Here is a 17,918-nt window from a genome sequence, read left to right on the forward strand (position 1 = left end):
CTGTGGACAGCTTGATGGCTGGCATGAAGAATTAGGCCGAGCACCCTTAGAAGATGCCAGAGATGCACACAAACCTGTGCTTCATTGCCCCAACCATTGGTTCTCAGATCCAAAGGCATGGTGACAGTGAAATGGAAAATCTTGACCCAAAGTTGTACTTTTGCCATAAAGAAACAGAGCAGTGCAGGAAACATCCATCCAGGGGAAGAACTATGCACAGGCCCCTCAGCAGTTACCATGCAGGACACTGCAGAAGTAACTGGGCCTTCCATTTCCACCCTACCTGCTCTACTCTAATCCTTGGAAGTCCAAAATGAGAAGGGTTGACTTGTCCCTGACAGTAAGGTCCTCCACATATCTGGTTCATCATGCACCCCAGCTGCAAATCCAGGGAATGCACTGAGACATAGTAGGAGAAAGAGAAAGAAGAAATCTATCTCATGATTTCAAGGAGAGAGGGGAAAAGTTTAATGGAGATAGATGTGGAAAGTTCTTTACGCAGAGGGTGGTGGGTGCCTGGAATGCATTGCCAGTGAGGTGGTAAAGGCGGGCATGATAGCGTCATTTAAATGTATCTAGACAGATACATGAATGGGCAGGGAGCAGAGGGATACAGATCCTTGGAAAATGGGTGACAGGTTTAGATAGAGGATTTGGATCGGCGCAGGCTGGAGGGCCGAAGGGCCTGTTCCTGTGCTGTAATTTTCTTTGTTCTTTGTCCTATTGAGGGCAATTTGAAGGCCCAGGAGAAGGAGACTTTTTCTTTATAAATAAAAATGTTGACATAAATTTTGATGACTTTAGTTTTCATGCATACTCTTTTCAGTTTCTCAGTATGGGCTTTGGGCACATTTTCACATCAGCCAGCAGCAGCTCACGGCTACACACAAGAACTCAATGAATGAAGTTCTGGACTGGTAACATATTATACCAAACAAGAGAGTGCTGGAGGAACTCTGTACGTCTGGCAGTGTCTGTAGAGGGGCAAACAGAGTTAATATTTCAAACCCAGTATGACTGATTAGAACTCAGAACCCAGTCGTTGTGCTGGATATCAAAGTATGCAATGGGAAGGAGATGGGTCTGAGCTCAGTGAGAGTAGCTGGGCAAGTGATTCGAGCGGCCTGTGAGAACCATCATTCATAAGGCCCATGGAAGGTACAGCACACAGGCGTGCAAGTTGCCTAATCCTTGGTCATCCTACAATATTGACTCTGTCTTCTGCACTGTCACTCCCGAACAACTCTTTGGCAGCAAACATTTTTGTGCACAGAGCAAGCCAGATCCAAGGAGGAACAAAGATGTGAACAGCACCCAGTCCTGTGCAGCTGAAGGAACAACAGCTCATGTTCTGCCTAGATACTTTCTGGCCTTCAGGACTCGGCAGAGAATTTAACTATTTCAGTACAGGATCACCCTTCCTCATGTCTGTTGCCCTCCCCCACACACTTAGGTTTCTGTTCTGTGGGTATTGCTCCGAGCACAGCCAACCCATTTTAGACTATTTACATTTCTGAATCTACACGGCTTTTACCTCTATATGCCTCTCTGTCTCTCTCTCTCTCTCTCTCTCTGTCTGGGCACTGTTTCCACGTACTCTATTCATTCTGCACTCCCTCCCCACCATCTCCTCCTTCATCGGCATAAGTATCACTCTTTCCTCACTATTTTTATTCTGACAAAGGGTAGCTGGATTCAAAATTTGTTTTTCTGTCTCCATGTCTGCTGCCAGATCTGCTGGCTTCCTCCAGTACTTTTTGCTTTATATTTCAGATTTCTATCATCCACAGTATTTTAATTTGTCCTCTGAGCATGTAGAAGCTAAATTAGTGAGTGATAAGAGAGCCAGCAAGGAGCACTGAAATGCAAGAGGCTGGAAGAACACAACAGCCAAGCAGCACCTGGAGGAAAGGAACAGTCAATTTTTTGAGTATTGCCGTCCTTCAGGACCCTCGCCTGCTCTGTCCTTACGGCCTCCTTTTGTCTCCCTTAGATTCCAGCATTTGCAGTGTTTTTTTGCCCCTAGCACCGACATGCAGCCTGGTCTGGCTTGTGAGCTGAATACCTGTCCCTGCACACAAAGTGTCCCCACTATTCCACCCAGCCAGAGCATGGTCAAAAGTGCCAACATAGTTAGGGCAGATTGGCAGAAGAGGGATGCAAGATTTTTTTTCTTCATTCATTTATTCATTGATGAGTCCTCACTTTCAGGCAGCATTTATTGTCCATCCCTAATTGCCCAGAGGGCAGTTAAGAGTCAAGCACACTGCTGTGGGTCTAGAGTCTCATGGTGGCCAGGCCAGGTAAGGATAGCAGTTTCTTTCCCTAAAGGACATTAGTGACCCAGATGGGATTTTTCCACAATCGGCAACGTATTCATGGTTATCACTAGATTCTTAATTACAGATATTTATTGAATCCAAATTCTACCATCTGCCGTGGCGGGATTCAAACCCTGAATGTTATCTTGGTCTCCAGACTAATAGTCCAGTGATAATACCACTAGGCCATCACCCCCCAATATCCATGGAGGAAGAGTGCATTTGGCTGCTACCCAAGGATCGTGCCCTGAGATGGTGTTGGCAAGTATCCACCATGGAAGTCATTCAGAACAAGTGGCAAGCTGATTCCACCAGTCATGTGCTCTAGTTTCCTTCCAAGTTTTCCTGATGTTTTAATTACCCTCTGAAATGGCCTAATTACTTGCTCCAAGGACAGTTGGGGGGGTCAACCAATGCTGGCCTTTTCAATGATGCCCACTTCCCACGCAAAAGATGTAAAAAGAAATTGTAACCAAAGGGAGGCGCAGGGCATAGTTTGTGTAAATGTTTGGATGCCAGTATTTATCTCAATGGTCATGATAGTGCTGACTGTTTCAATGCAATTGTGTTTATAAATTTCAGACCAGTGTTGTGCATGAGCTGAAAAGGCAAGTAATTATGAATTCAAAATGTTTAATCCAATCTCCTGTGTTCTTTCCTAGGGCTTTGAGTTGAGGGACTCTCGCGATAAAAATGATTGCTGTCCAGAATGTGTTCAAGTAAAATGTATTTATAATTCTCCAACTTCTCCTGAGCTCATGCTTGAGGTATGGACCTGCCCTGAAGTTTTGAAATGAATAACGTGAGTGATCTCAGAAGCTCACAAACTAGAGTAGAAGTGTAAATGGGCCTATGGAACAAGATGGAAACTTTTAGAGGATATCAGTGGACAGGTCTCATTGTGAGACTTTTTTTCTGTTTAGATATTTACTGAGTGTCTTTCTGTGAAATCTATGATTAAATCTGCACCCATCACACTGACAAGCAGTGTATTCCAGATCATAACCACTTAATTGCTTTTATTTGTTCACATAACGTGGCCATCGCTGACTGGGCCACCATTTATGACCATCCCCTAGCTGTCCTTGAGAAGAAGCTGGTGATTTGTCTTCCTGAACTGCTGCAGTGCATGTGGTGTAGGGACACATGTAGTGCTGTTAGGAAGCAAATTCCAGTAATTTGATGCAGCAACAGTTAAAAAAAACCAACTCTCTGACTCCCACAGTTACCTTGACCACACATCGTCACACTGTGGTTTCTGAAAAGATTCTGTTCCATTCTTCCATTGCTCTGTCTCCATTGCATCTGTTCCAATGATGCAAACTGCGACAAGGGAGACTCTGAAATGTCCACCTTCTTCCTCAACTGCGGATTGGTTAACAGGGCCCACAGCTGTGTCTGACCCATCTCTGTACTTCTGCCCTCAACCCCATCTCTTCCCTCCCACAACAGCAATAGGGTTTCCAAGACAACACAGTGTGAAGCTGGATGAACACAGCAGGCCCAGCAGCATCTGAGGAGGACAAAAGCTGACATTTCGGGCCTAAACCCTTCTTCAGAGAGCAATAGGGTTTTCCTTGTCTTTATCTTCCATCCCAGCAGCATCCAGACCCAAAGGACCATTAGCCACCATTTTTCCATTTCCAGTGAGATGCCATAGCCAGACACTGATTTCCTTCCTAAGATAACAAGGCGAAGAGCTGGATGAACACAGCAGGCCAAGTAGCATCATGGGAGCAGTTGAGCTGCTTGGCCTGCCGTGTCATCCAGCTCTTCACCTTGTTATCGCAGATTATCCAGCATCTGCAGCTCCTACTGTCTCTGGAACATATTTCCTTCCCCTCCATTGCCCACCTTTCACAGGGAGCATTCCCTCGGCACACCCTAGTCTACTACTCCTCCACTCCCAGCATCACCCCACAGACCACGGCACCTTCCTTTACAACTACCTGCCTGTTTACTTCCTCCCTTCTCATTATCCAAGGCCCTTCCATGTAAAGCAATAATTTACCTGCACTTCACTCAATCTAGTCCATTTTATTCACTGCTCATGATGTGGTCTCTTCTACACTAGGGAGACAAAGCACAGATTATACAATTTCTTTGCAGAACACCTACATTCTGTCCACAAAAATAACCTTGAGCTTCCAGTTGCCCACCATTTTAGGATATCACCCTTTTCCCTGGCCAACATCTCTATCTCAAGAACAAAAACAAAGTTGCTGGAAAAGCTCAGCAGGTCTGGCAGCATCTATGAAGGAAAAAACAGAGTTAATGTTTTGGGCCCAATGACCTTTCCTCAGAACTTGTACATTGATGGGGCGGTAATTGGTCGGGTTGGATTTAGAACAAAGAACATAGAAAATTACAGCCCAGGAACAGGCCCTTTGGCCCTCCAAGTCTGCACCAACATGCTGCCCGTCACAACTAAAACCCTCTACCCTTCTGGGGACCGTATCCCTCTATTCCTATCCGGTTCACGTAATCGTCAAGTTGACCTTTAAAAGTTACTATAGTATCTGCTTCCACTACCTCCTCTGGCAGTGAGTTCCACGCACCCACCACCCTCTGTGTAAAAAACTTGCCTTGTACATCACCTTTAAGCCTTGCCCCTCGCACCTTAAACCCATGGCCCCTGGTAGCTGACTCTTCCACCCTGGGGAGAAAGCTTCTGACTCTCCACTCTGTCCATGACCTTCATAATCTTGTAGACCTCTATCAGGGGCCCCCTCAACCTCTGTCGTTCCAGTGAAGACAACCAAACTTTCTCCAGCCTCTCCTCATAGCTAATGCCCTTTATTCCAGGCAACATCCTGGTAAATCTTTTCTGTACCCTATCCAAAGCCACCACATCCTTCTGGTAGTGTGGTAACCAAAACTGAACACAATATTCCAAAAGCAGCCTAACTGAGGTTCTACAAAGCTGCAACATTACCTGCCAATTTTTTAAACTCAGTACCCCGGCCGATGAAGATAAGCATGCCGTACGCCTTGGTGACTACCTTCTCCACCTGTGTTGCTACCTTCAATGACCTGCGCACCTGTACACCCAGATCCCTCCGCCTATCAGTACTCTTAAGGATTCTGCCATTTACTGTATATTTTCCATCTGGATTAGATGTTCCAAAATGCATTACCTCACATCTTTCCAGATTAAACTCCATCTGCCATCTCTCTGCCCGAGTCACCAACCGATCTATATCCTGCAGTATCCTATGACAGTCCTCATCGCTCTCTGCAATTCTACCAACCTTTGTGTCATCTATAAACTTACTAATAAAAGCAGTTATATTTTCCTCCAAACCATTTATATATATTACAAACAGCAAAGGTCCCAAAACCAATCCCTGAGGAACGCCACTAGTCACAGATCTCCATTCAGAAATGCGCCCTTGTACTGCTATCCTCTGTATTCCATGACTGAGGCAGTTTTTTATCCATCTTGCAAGCTCACCTCTGACCCATGTGACTTTACCGTCTGCCATGTGGGACCTTGTCAAAGGCCTCGCTGAATTCCATATAGACAACATCCACTGCCCTATCCTCACTGATCGTCTTCATCACTTCCTCTAGAAACTTACCCGAGTTAGTGAGACACGACATCCCCTTCACAAAACCATGTTGCCTGTCGCTAATATGCCCACCTATTTCCAAGTGGAAGTAAATCCAGCCTTGAAGAAACCTCTCCAATAATTTCCCTGTCACTGACATAAGGCTCACCAGCCTGTAATTAGCTGCATTATCTCTTCTTAAACCTTCCCTTCTTAAACAAAGGAACAACACTGGCTATTCTCCAACCCTCTGGGACCTCCCCTGTAGCCAGTGAGGATACAAGGATTCCCCTCAAGGCCCCAGCAATTTCTTCCCTTGCCCCTATCAGTATTCTGGGGTACATCCCATCAGGCCCTGGGGACTAGTCGACCTTAATGTGCTTCAAAACTCCCAATACCTCCTCCCAAACTATTTACACACCCTTCCCCAGACTCATTATCCACCATGGCCTTCTCTATAGTGAACAGTGACACAAAATACTCATTTAATACCTCACCCATTTCCTCTGGCTCCACACATAAATTCCCTTCCCTATCCTTAAGCAGGCCAACCCTCTTCCTGGTTACCCTCTTGCTTTTTATATATGTATAAAAAGTCTTGGGATTTTCCTTAATCCTGTTGGCCAATGACTTTTCATGACCCTTTTTCGCCCTCCTGACTCCTTGCTTAAGTTTCTTTGACTTTCCTTGTATCCCACCCTTGCCTCATGTGTTCCTGGCCTCCTCACCTTGACAAATGCTTCCTTTTTCTTTTTGATTAGGCTCACAATATCTCTCGTTATCCAAGATTCCCTAAACTTGCCATATTTGTCCTTCATCCTTAAAGGAATGTGCTGGTCCTGCATTCCCAGCAACTTACACATGAAAGCCTCTCACATACCAGATGTTGATTTTCCCTCAAACATTTGCCTTCAATCTACATTCTTCAGTTCCTGCTTAATATTGTTGTAACTAGTCTTCGCCCAATTCAGCACCTTCACCTGACAACTACACTTACCTTTATCCATCAGTACCTTAAAAGATTACTGAATTGTGATCACTGTTCCCGAGCTGCTCCCCTGAGACATTGGCCACCTGGCCAGGCTCATTCCCCAGTACTAGATCCAGCACAGCCCTTTTCCTAGCTGGACTATCTACATATTTCAAGAAGCCCAAATGGATGCTCCTTACAAACTCTGCTCCATCCAAGCCCCAAGCACTAAGTGAGTCTCTGCTGATGGCCCACAGGAAGTTAATATCACCAACAACAATAACCCTGTTACTTTTGCATCTTTCCACAATCTGCCTACAGATCTCCCACTGGCTGTTGGGAGGCCTATAGTAAAGCCCAAACAGTGTGAATGCACCCTTCCTGTTCCTCAGCTATACCCATATTGCCTCACAGTATGAGCCATCCAAGGTGTCCTCCTGCAGTACAGCTGTGATATTCTCCTTAACAGGTAGTGCAGTCCCCCTGTCCCTTTTAGATCCCCCTCTATCCCGCCTGAAACATCTGTTTCCTGGAAAGTTAAGCTGTCAACCCTGTACCCCGCTTAACCAAGTCTCTGTTATACTTCTCGCATTGAAACAGATGCACTTCAGTCAACCTGACTCACTTTTTCTCACAACCCCACCCTGCCTGCCCTTCCTCTGAGTCTTACTGGCTCTATTCTCTTGTTCTCTTTCAGTCAATTCCCCTTTGCATTGGTTCCCAAGCCCCTGCTGAGCTAGCTTAAATCCTCCCACGTGACACCAGCAAACCTCCCAGCCATAATATTTGTGCCCTTCCAGTTTAGATGCGACCCGTCCTTCTTGTACAGGTCCCACATATCTCGGAAGAAATCCCAATAGCCCAGATATCTGAAACACTCCTTCCTACACCATCTGTTTGGCCAACTATTGAGCTTTTATGTATAACCTATGTATAGCATATATTTGGGCAATTTCCCAATTGTCGGGGAGATACCAGTGTTGTAATCTACTGGAACAGCTTGGCCAGGGGAACACCAAGTTCTGGAGCACAAGTCTTCAGGGCTATTGCTGGAATGTTGTCAGGGCCTTTGCTGTGTCCAATGTCTCCAACTGTTTCTTGATGTCAATCGGAGTGAATTGAATTGGCTGAAGACTGATAACTCTGGGGACCACAGGGGAAGGTCGAGTTAGGTCATCCACTGTGAAAGCTTCAGCCTTATCTTTTGCACACATGTGCTGGGCTCTTCCATCATTGAGGATGGGGATATTTGTGGAGCCTCCTCCTCCTGTGAGCTGTTTAATTGCCCACCACCATTCACAACTGGATATGGCAGGACTGCAGAGCTTAGATCTGATCCGTTAGTTGGCAGACAGCTTAGCTCTGCCTATCACCTGCTGCTCTCGCTGTTTGGTGTGCTAGTAATCCTGTTTGGTGGCTTCACCAAGTTGACACCTCATCTTCAGGTATGCCTGGTACTGCTCCTGCCATGCCCTCCTGCGGTCTCCATTGAACCAGGGTTGATCCCATGGCCTGATAGTAATGGTTGAGTGGGGGATGTGCCGGGCCATGGGGTTACAGGTTGTGCTAGAGTTCAATTCTGCTGCTGTTGATGGCCCACAGTGCCTTGTGGATGCCCAGACTTGAGTTGCCAGATGTGTGCAAAATCTGCCCCATTTAGTACAGCAATAGTACTACACAATATGATGGAGGGTATTAATATCAAACATAGAACATAGAACAGTACAGCACAGTACTGGCCCTGTGGCCCACGATGTTGCACCGACCTATTATCCTACTAAAATCAACCTACCCTGCATACCCTACATTATTGTATCATCCATGTGCCTATCCATGAGTCGCTTAAATGTCCTGAATGTATCTGACTCCACTAACACTGCCAGCAGTGCATTCCACACCCACCACTCTCTGTGTAAAGAACCTACCTCTGACTCTCTCCTGTGCCTCCCTCTAATCACCTTAAAATTATGCCCCTTGTAATACTCATTTCCGCCCTTGGGAAAAATCTCTGACTATCCACTCTATCTGTGCCTCTCATCATCTTATACACCTCTATCAAATCACCTCTCATCCTTCTTTGGTCCAATGAGAAAAGCCCGAGCCCTCTCAACCTTTCCTTGTAAGCCCTGCGCTCCAGTCCAGGCAGCATCCTGGTAAATCTCCTCTGCACCCTCTCTGAAACTTCCACATCTTTCCTATAATGAGGTGACCGGAACAGAACACAAAATTCCAATAATGGTCTAACCAGAATTTTATAGAGCTGCAGCATAACCTCACGGCTCTTAAACTCAATTCCCCTGCGAATGAAAGCCAATGCACCACATGCCTTCTTTACAACCCTATCAACTTGGGGAGCAACTTTGACGGATCTATGGGCATGGACCCCCAAGATCCCACTGTTCCTCCACACTGCCAAGAATCCTGCCATTAGCCCTGTATTCTGCATTCAAATTTGACCTTCCAAAATGAATCACTTCACACTTTTCTGTCTTGAATTCCATCTGCCACTTCTTTGCCCAGCTCTGCATCCTGTCAATGTCCCATTGCAACCTACAACAGCCCTCCACGCTGTCTACAACTCCACTAACCTTCATGTCATCGGCAAACTTACTAACCCATCCTTCCACTTCTTCATCCAAGTCATTTATAAAGATCACAAAGAGCAGAGGCCCCAGAACGGATCCGTGTGGCACACCATGGTCACTAAGCTCCAAGCTGAATACTTTCCATCTACTACCACCCTCTGTCTTCTATTGGACGGCCAGTTTTGTATCCAAACAGACAAATTTCCCTGAATCCCAAGCCTCCTCATTTTCTGAATGAGTCTACTATGGGGAACTTTATCGAATGCCTTGCTAAAATCCATATACACCACATCCACTGCTCCACCTTCACCAATGTGTTTTGAATCCTCGAAGAATTCAGTACGGTTTGTGAGGCATGGCCTCCCCCTCACAAAGACATGCTCACTATCTCTAATCAAACTGTGCTTTACCAAATAATCATACATACTATCTCTCAGAATCCTCTCCAATAATTTACCCACCACAGAAGTAAGACTGACTGGTTTGTAAATCCAGGATTATCCCTATTTTCTTTCCTGAACAAGGGAATGGCATTTACCACCCTCCAATCTTCTGGTACTACTCCAGTGGACAATGAGGACACAAAGATCATAGCCAAAGGGGCAGCAATCTCTTCCCTTGCGTCTTGTAAGAACATTAGGTATATCCTGCCTGGCCCAGGGAACTTATCTATCCTCATGTTTTTCAAAATCTCTAGCACATCATCCTTCCTACCATCAACCTGTTCGAGCATATCAGCCTGTTTCATGCTGCCCTCACAAATGTCAAGGTCCCTCTCACTGGTGAATGCTGAAGCAAAGTATTCATTAAGGACCTCCCCCACCACATCTGGCTCAGCACATAAGTTCCCTCCACTATCCCTGATTGGCCCTACCCTCACTCTGGGCATCCTCTTGTTATTCACGTAAGTATAGAAAGCTTTAGGGTTTTCCTTGATGCTACCTGGCAAAGTTTTCTCATACCCACTTCTAGCTCTCCTAAGTCCATTCTTTAGTTCCTTCCTGGCTACCTTGTAGACCTCTAGAGCCCTGTCTGATCCTTGCTTCCTCATCCTTAAGTAAGCTTCCTTCTCCCTCTGAACTAGGTGTTCCACATGTCTTGTCATCCAAGGTACCTCCACTGTACCATCCTTTCCTTGCCTCAGTGGGACAAACCGATCCAGTATCTGTAGCAACTGCTCCCTAAACAACTCCACATTTCTATCATGCATTTCCCTGAGAACACCTGATCCCAACAAGTTCTCCATAGTTCTTACCTAATAGCACTGTAATTCCCCCTCCCCAAATTAAATTCTCAATGTGAAGGCGGGACTTTGTCTCCACAAGGACTGTGCGATGGCCACTCTTACTGATCCTGTCATGGACAGATGCACCTGCAGCTGGCAGATTGGTAAGGATGAGGTCAGGTATGTTTCTCCCTCTTGTTGGTTCCCTCACCACCTGCCGCAGACACAGTCTGGTAGCTCTGTCCTTTAGGACCCGACCAGCTCGATGAGTAGTACTGGTGCCGAGCCACTGTTGGTGGTGGACATTGAAATCCCCCGCCCAGAGTACACTCTGTGCCCTTGACACCCTCAGTGCTTCCTCCAAGTGCTGCTCAACATTGAGGAGAACTGATTCATCAGCCGAGGGAGGGACAGTGTGTGGTAATCAGCAGGAGGTTTCCTTGTCAGTGTTTAACCTGAAGTCATGACAGTTCATGGAATCCAGAGTCAATTTGGGGGAGTCTCAGGCAACTCCCTACCAACTGTATATCACAGTGCTACCACCTCTGCCAGTGAGACAGGACATATCCAGGGTTTGTGACAGTGGTGTCTGAGACATTGTCAACCTGACAATGTAAAAAATTGCCCACTTATGTCCACTACTCAAAAGCAGGACAAATCCAGCCCGGCCGATACCGCCCCATCAATCTCCTCTCGGCCATCAGTAAAGTGATGGAACGTGTCAGTAACAGAGCTGTCAAGCAGCACCTGCTCAGAAATAACCTGCTCAGTGATGCCCAGTTTGGGTTCCGCCAGGGCCACTCAGCTCCTGACCTCATTCCAGCCTTGGTTCAAACATGGACAAAAGAGGTGAATTCCAGGGAGTTTAACATCGAGGTGTATTTGACAGTGTATATCATCAAGGAACCTTAAAAAAACTGGAAGCAATGGGTATCAGTGGGCGAACTCTCTGCTGTTTGGAGTCATAGTTGGAACAAAGGAAGATGATTATGATTGTTGGAGGTCAGTCATCTCAGCTCCAGGACATCTCTGCAGGAGTTCCTCAGGGTAGTGGCCGAAGCTCAACCATCTTCAGCTGCTTCATCAGTAACCTTCCCTCCATCATACAGTCAGACGGGGGTTGTTCACTGATCATTATCTGGATAATATACATGTTTTTCTGACAAAGGTAGGCTATATATGACTCGGATAAGAAAACATTCCTTCATTCAGAAGGCAATCAGTCTGTGAAATTTCAACAACGGAAGGCAGTGCAGGTTGCATTCAAGAAAGAGGTGGATAATGTTTTCAATATTAAAAGCATCAGGAGTATAGAGAGAAAGCAGGGATATGGCATTGAGATGGAGAATCAGCCCTGGTCATATTGAAGATGTAGTAGGCTCAAAGGGTCAAACAACATAATCCTGTACCTACTCTCTATTTTATTAAGTGGTTAGTATCACTTCCACCACACAAGTGCTAGGCAATGACCATCTCCAATGAGAGAGAATCAGACCATCATTCTTTGTTATTCAATAGCATAATCACTGCTGATTTCTCCATTATAAGACCATGAGACTATCGGAAATAGGAACAAGAGAAGAAGTCATTCAGCCCCTGAGCCTGCTCCTTATTCAATTGGATCATAGCTGACCTGACATTCCTCTCATCCAATTTCTGCCCTTTCCCCATAATCCTTGATTCCCCGACTAATCAATTAGTCTATCTCATCCCTAAATATGCACAAAGACTCTGTCCCCATAACTCTCTGTGACACTGAGTTCCAAACATTCTCAAATCTCTGAGAGAAGAAATTCCTCCTCATCTCAGTATGAAATTGGCACCTCTTAATTCTGAATTCTCTTTGGTCCTCTACTCTCCCTTCAGGAGAAACACCCTCTCAGTATTTAGCAAAACCAGAAATTGCTGGAAAAACTCAGCATGCTAAAGATGGGGTGGAGAGAGGGGGAAGGAAAATGATAGTGGAGATGGAGCCCAGAGAAAGAACAAAACAGTTGGACAAAGGAATGGATAAAAATCAGCCTCAGGGAATCAATAACTGCTAATGGGGACTGTTGGCGGCTGATAATGCATTGTTTGTAGTGGCAGTCCCTGTGATGACAATGTTTGGTATGTGGGGGTTGGGATAAGAACGTAGAAGAGGGTGCTTAGGCCCTTAAATAATTGAATTCAATATTGAGTCCAGGTGGTTGCAGGGCTCCCAAGCAGAAAATGAGGTGTTGATAATAAAATGTGAGGCTGGATGAACACAGCAGGCCCAGCAGCATCTCAGGAGCACAAAAGCTGACATTTCGGGCCTAGACCCGTTTCTTGAGCTGAGTTCCGCTGTAGCAAGACAGGGATGTTGGTCATGAAATTGAAATGGTGGGCCACTGGAAGCCCAGGGTCATTTTTGTAAATAGAACATAGGTGTTCTGCAAAGCGGTCATGCAGTCTGCTTTCACTCCTCAGTGTAGAAGAAATCACACTGTGAGCACCTACATACCCTGCTCACAATGGTCTCAGTATTAACCCTGTCAAGCCCTTTATCAATCTTGTACGTTTCAATGAGGTCACCTCTTGCTCACTCAACTCCAATGAGTAGAATCCCAATCTGTTTAGCTTTTGCTTGTAAGACCAGTAATACCAAGGATCATCAGAGTGAATATTTGCTGAACTTTTGCCAAAGAAATGATGCCTTTCCTCAAATGAGGGACCAAAACTGCTCATGGTACACCAGATGTAGTTTCACCAGCACCTTGTACAGTTGCAGGAAGTATATTCGAACCCCCCGAAATAAGGGCCAACATTCTATTAGCCTTCCTGATCACCTGCTGCAACTGTATAGTAGCTTTCTGGGTTTCATGCACAAATCCCACCCCTCCCCAACTCCCTTTGTGTTGCGGCTTTCTAAATTCATTCTCCATTTAAACAATACTTGTCATTTTGTTCTTCTTCAAAAATGAACAACTTCACATTTTCCTGCATTATACTCTATTTGCTAATATTTGGCCCACATACTTAAGTTAACAATATTTATCTGTCAACTATTTGTATCCCACTCACAACCTGCTTTCCCATCTATTTTTATGTCATCTGCAAATTTCACGACAGTGCATTCACTTCTTACCCCCAACTCATTAATATATTGTGGATAAGCATATGGACGTACATGGAATTGTGTAGGTTAAATGAGCTTAAGATCGGTATGACAGGTCGGCACAACATCGAGGGCCGAAGGGCCTGTACTGTGCTGTAATGTCTATGTTCTATATATTGTAAACTGTGGAACCCCATAGATCACAGGTTGCTAATCTGTAAAAAAAATCTCATCTCCTCTCACTATTTCTCACCAAATAGCCAATTCTGTATCCATGCCTATATTCTACCTCCAATAGCATGGACTCTTAGATTATGGCTTAACTTCTTGTGAGGTACCTTGTGGAACACCTTTGAAAGTCCAAATACAACACATCTGCTGGTTGCACTCTATCTACCCTGGTTGATACATCAGCCCGCAAAAAAAACCTCTAATAAATTAGTCTGATGGGATTTCACTTTCAAGAAGCTGTGCTGACTCTGCTTGATAAGATTGTAGTTTTCCAAATGTGCTGTTATTACTTGTTTAATAATTTATCCCAACATTTTTCCAACAATTGATGTTAGGCTAATCAACCTGCTTTTTACTTCCCTCCCTTTTTGAATAAGGTTCTCACAGTAGCAGTTTACCAATCCTCTGGTACTTCTCCAGAATCCAACAATTTTTAAAAAATTACAACCAATGCATCTGCCATTGCAACTGGGAGGTGCAGTTGTTTACTGCGAACCAAGTCTAGGTGTTCCACAAAGCAGTCCCCAAGCTTCCGCTTGGTTTCCCCGATGTAGAGGAGGCTGCGAACTGAACGTAGGTGTTCCTCAAAGTGGGAACGAGGCAACTGCAACTCCCAGTCACGAACCATTTCAACTCCCCCTCCCAGTCCCCAGACAACATGTCCATCCTGGGCCTCCTGCAGTGCCACAATGATGTTGGTAAAGTGTTGGAAAAGGTTATAAGGGATAGGATTCATAATCATCTAGAAAAGAATAAATTGATTAGGGATAGTCAGCACGGTTTTGTGAAGGGAAGGCCGTGCCTCACAAACCTTATTGAGTTCTTTGAGAAGGTGACCAAACAGGTAGATGAGAGTAAACCGATTGATGTGGTGTATATGGATTTTAGCAAGGCGTTAGATAAGGTTCCCCACAGTAGGCTATTGTACAAAATGCAGAGGAATGGGATTGTGGGAGATATAGCAGTTTGGATCGGAAATTGGCTTGCTGAAAGAACACAGAGGGTGGTAGTTGACGGGAAATGTTCATCCTGGAGACCAGTTACTAGTGGTGTACCGCAAGGGTCGGTGTTGGGTCCGCTGCTGTTTGTAATTTTTATAAATGACCTGGATGAGGGCGTAGAAGGATGGGTTAGTAAATTTGCAGACGACACTAAGGTCGGTGGAGTTGGGGATAGTGACGAAGGATGCTGTAGGTTGCAGAGAGACATTGATAAGCTGCAGAGCTGGGCTGAGAGGTGGCAAATGGAGTTGAATGCAGACAAGTGTGAGGTGATGCACTTTGGTAGGAGTAACCAGAAGGCAAAGTACTCGGCTAATGGTAAGATTCTTGGTAGTGTAGGTGAGCAGAGAGATCTCGGTGTCCATGTACACAGATCCTTGAAAGTTGCCACCCAGGTTGACAGGGCTGTTAAGAAGGCATACAGTGTTTTAGCTTTTATTAGTAGAGGGATCGAGTTCCGGAACCAAGAGGTTATGGTGAAGCTGTACAAAATTCTGGTGCAGCCGCACTTGGAGTATTGCGTAGAGTTCTGGTCACCACATTATAAGAAGGATGTGGAAGCTTTGGAAAGGGTGCAGAGGAGATTTACTAGGATGTTGCCTGGTATGGAGGGAAGGCCTTACGAGGAGAGGCTGAGGGACTTGAGGCTGTTTTCGTTAGAGAGAAGAAGGTTGAGAGGTGACTTAATTGAGACATATAAAATAATCAGAGGGTTAGATAGGGTGGATAGGGAGAGCCTTTTTCCTAGGATGGTGACGGCGAGCATGAGGGGGCATAGCTTTAAATTGAGGGGTGAAAGATACAGGACAGATGTCAGAGGTAGTTTCTTTACTCAGAGAGTAGTAAGGGAATGGAACGCTTTGCCTGCAACGGTAGTAGATTCGCCAACTTTAGGTACATTTAAGTCGTCATTGGACAAGCCTATGGACGTACATGGAATAGTGTAGGTTAGATGGGCTTGAGATCGGTATGACAGGTCGGCACAACATCAAGGGCCGAAGGGCCTGTACTGTGCTGTAATGTCCTATGTTCTACGTTCACCCAAAGGTTGCAGGAACAGCAACTCATATTCCGCTTGGGGACCCTGCAGCCCAATGGTATCAATGTGGACTTCACAAGCTTCAAAATCTCTCCTCCCCCCCACTGCATCCCAAAACAAGCCCAGCTCGTCTCCGCCTCCCTAACCTGTCCTTCCTCCCACCTATCCCCTCCTCCCACCCCAAGCCCCACCTTCATCTCCTACCTACTGGCCTCATCCCACTATCTTGACTTGTCCGTCCTCCCTGGGCTGACCTATCCCCTCCCTAACTCCCCACCTACACTCACGTTTACTGGCTCCATCCCCACCTCTTTGTACTGTCTATCTCCTCTCCACCTATCTTCTCCTCTATCCATCTTCTTATCTCCCCCCCACTCCCTATTTATTTAAGAAACCCCTTTTCCTCCCTCATTTCTGAAGAAGGGTCTAGGCCCAAAACATCAGCTTTCATGCTCCTTTGATGCTGCTTGGTTTTCATCCAGCTCTACACCTTGTTATCTCAGAATATCCAGCATCTGCAGTTCCTACTATCACTGGAACTCTTCTTAACTTCCTTTGTTAGCCATGGGTGGTTTATCCCTCTGTTAGAATCTTTCCTTCATACTGGGATATATTTTGTTGAGAATCATGAATTACATCCTTAAATCTCTGTCACTGCTTGCTTACTGCCATTCCTGCTAATCTATTTGCTCATTTTACTTTAGCTAATGTTGCCCTCATTTTGCTAATATTCCTTTTGTTTAATTTAAACATAGTCGTTTCTGGCCCAAGTTTCTCATGCTCAAACTGAACATTAAACTCAATCATGTTCTGATTACAACTTCCTAGGAGATCTTTTATTCGGGGATCATTAATTAAAATTGACTCATTAAATTGTAAACAAAAATCTGTAATTACGCACCTACTGATGACTGTGAATTCAAAACATATCTGGAATTCAGATTCTAATCATGACCATAAGTTCATTGTCGATTGTTAGAAAAGCCCAATTGGATAAATTAAGAATTGCCACTAGTTGGAAAGACCTGGTTGGTTCACCTGTGTCCTTGAGGAAGGAAATCTTTCATCCTCACCTGTTTTGGCTTAAATGTGACTCCAAACACACAGCAATGTGGTTGAGTTACAACTGCCCTCTGAAATGGCCTCTCAAATCATTCCATTCAAGGGCAGTTCGGGGGAGGCAATAAAATTGCTGGTTAGCCAGCGATGCCCGAGCCCCAAAAGTGAATAAAAAATACTCAGCAATCACCAAGCAATAAACTTTCAGTTTTATGTGATGTTACTCTTTGCATTGTGCTTTGTCAATGATCCTGGGCTTTGATTTTGTCTTTCTAAATAACCTTACAAGCTATGGACACAAGCAAAAAGCACCTCTTCCACTCTGCACTAAATTCCCGCACTGCTCCAAAATCCCAGGGCTATATCTTCATTTGGCTGTGTCTCACTTCACATGTGACCTCTCTTTCCCAACCATGCAAAGCTCACTGTCACCAACATCCTGGAGTTATCACTACCCAGAAACTGATTTGGCTCGCCACATAAATATTGTGGCTACAAGAACTGGGCAGAAACTAGGAAATTTGCTCTGAGTAACTCATCTCCTGGCTTCCCAAAACCTCCTCACTATCTGTAAGACATAATGTAGGAGTGTCATTGAATACTTGTCTCTTGTCTGCATGGATGCAGCTCCAGCAACATACAAGAACCTCGACACCACCAGGACAAAGCAACCGCTTGATAACAACAACTTCAACCTTTTCCCAATATTTACAGCCTTCGCCACCAGCGCGTGGTAGCAGCAGGGTGTACCATCTACAAGATGCACTACAGAAATCGACCAAAGATCCTTATTCAGCACCTTTCAAACCCACCACCTGCTGTGTTCATCCAGCCTCACATTTTGTTGCCTTTCAAAC

General features: G+C 45.2%; 1 protein-coding gene across 1 annotated transcript in view; it reads left to right on the plus strand.

Annotated features, from left to right (window-relative positions):
• The window catches only part of LOC125450875 (mucin-2-like), a 58,700-nt gene that overhangs the window by 20,929 nt on the left and 19,853 nt on the right, over window positions 1-17,918 (plus strand). The window contains exon 3 of the mRNA XM_059645050.1: window positions 2,984-3,088. Within this exon, the coding sequence (XP_059501033.1) occupies window positions 2,984-3,088 (105 nt within the window). The remainder of the gene's footprint in view (window positions 1-2,983; window positions 3,089-17,918) is intronic.

The sequence above is a fragment of the Stegostoma tigrinum genome, chromosome 3, assembly GCF_030684315.1.
Source record: "Stegostoma tigrinum isolate sSteTig4 chromosome 3, sSteTig4.hap1, whole genome shotgun sequence".
Lineage (NCBI taxonomy): Eukaryota > Metazoa > Chordata > Chondrichthyes > Orectolobiformes > Stegostomatidae > Stegostoma > Stegostoma tigrinum.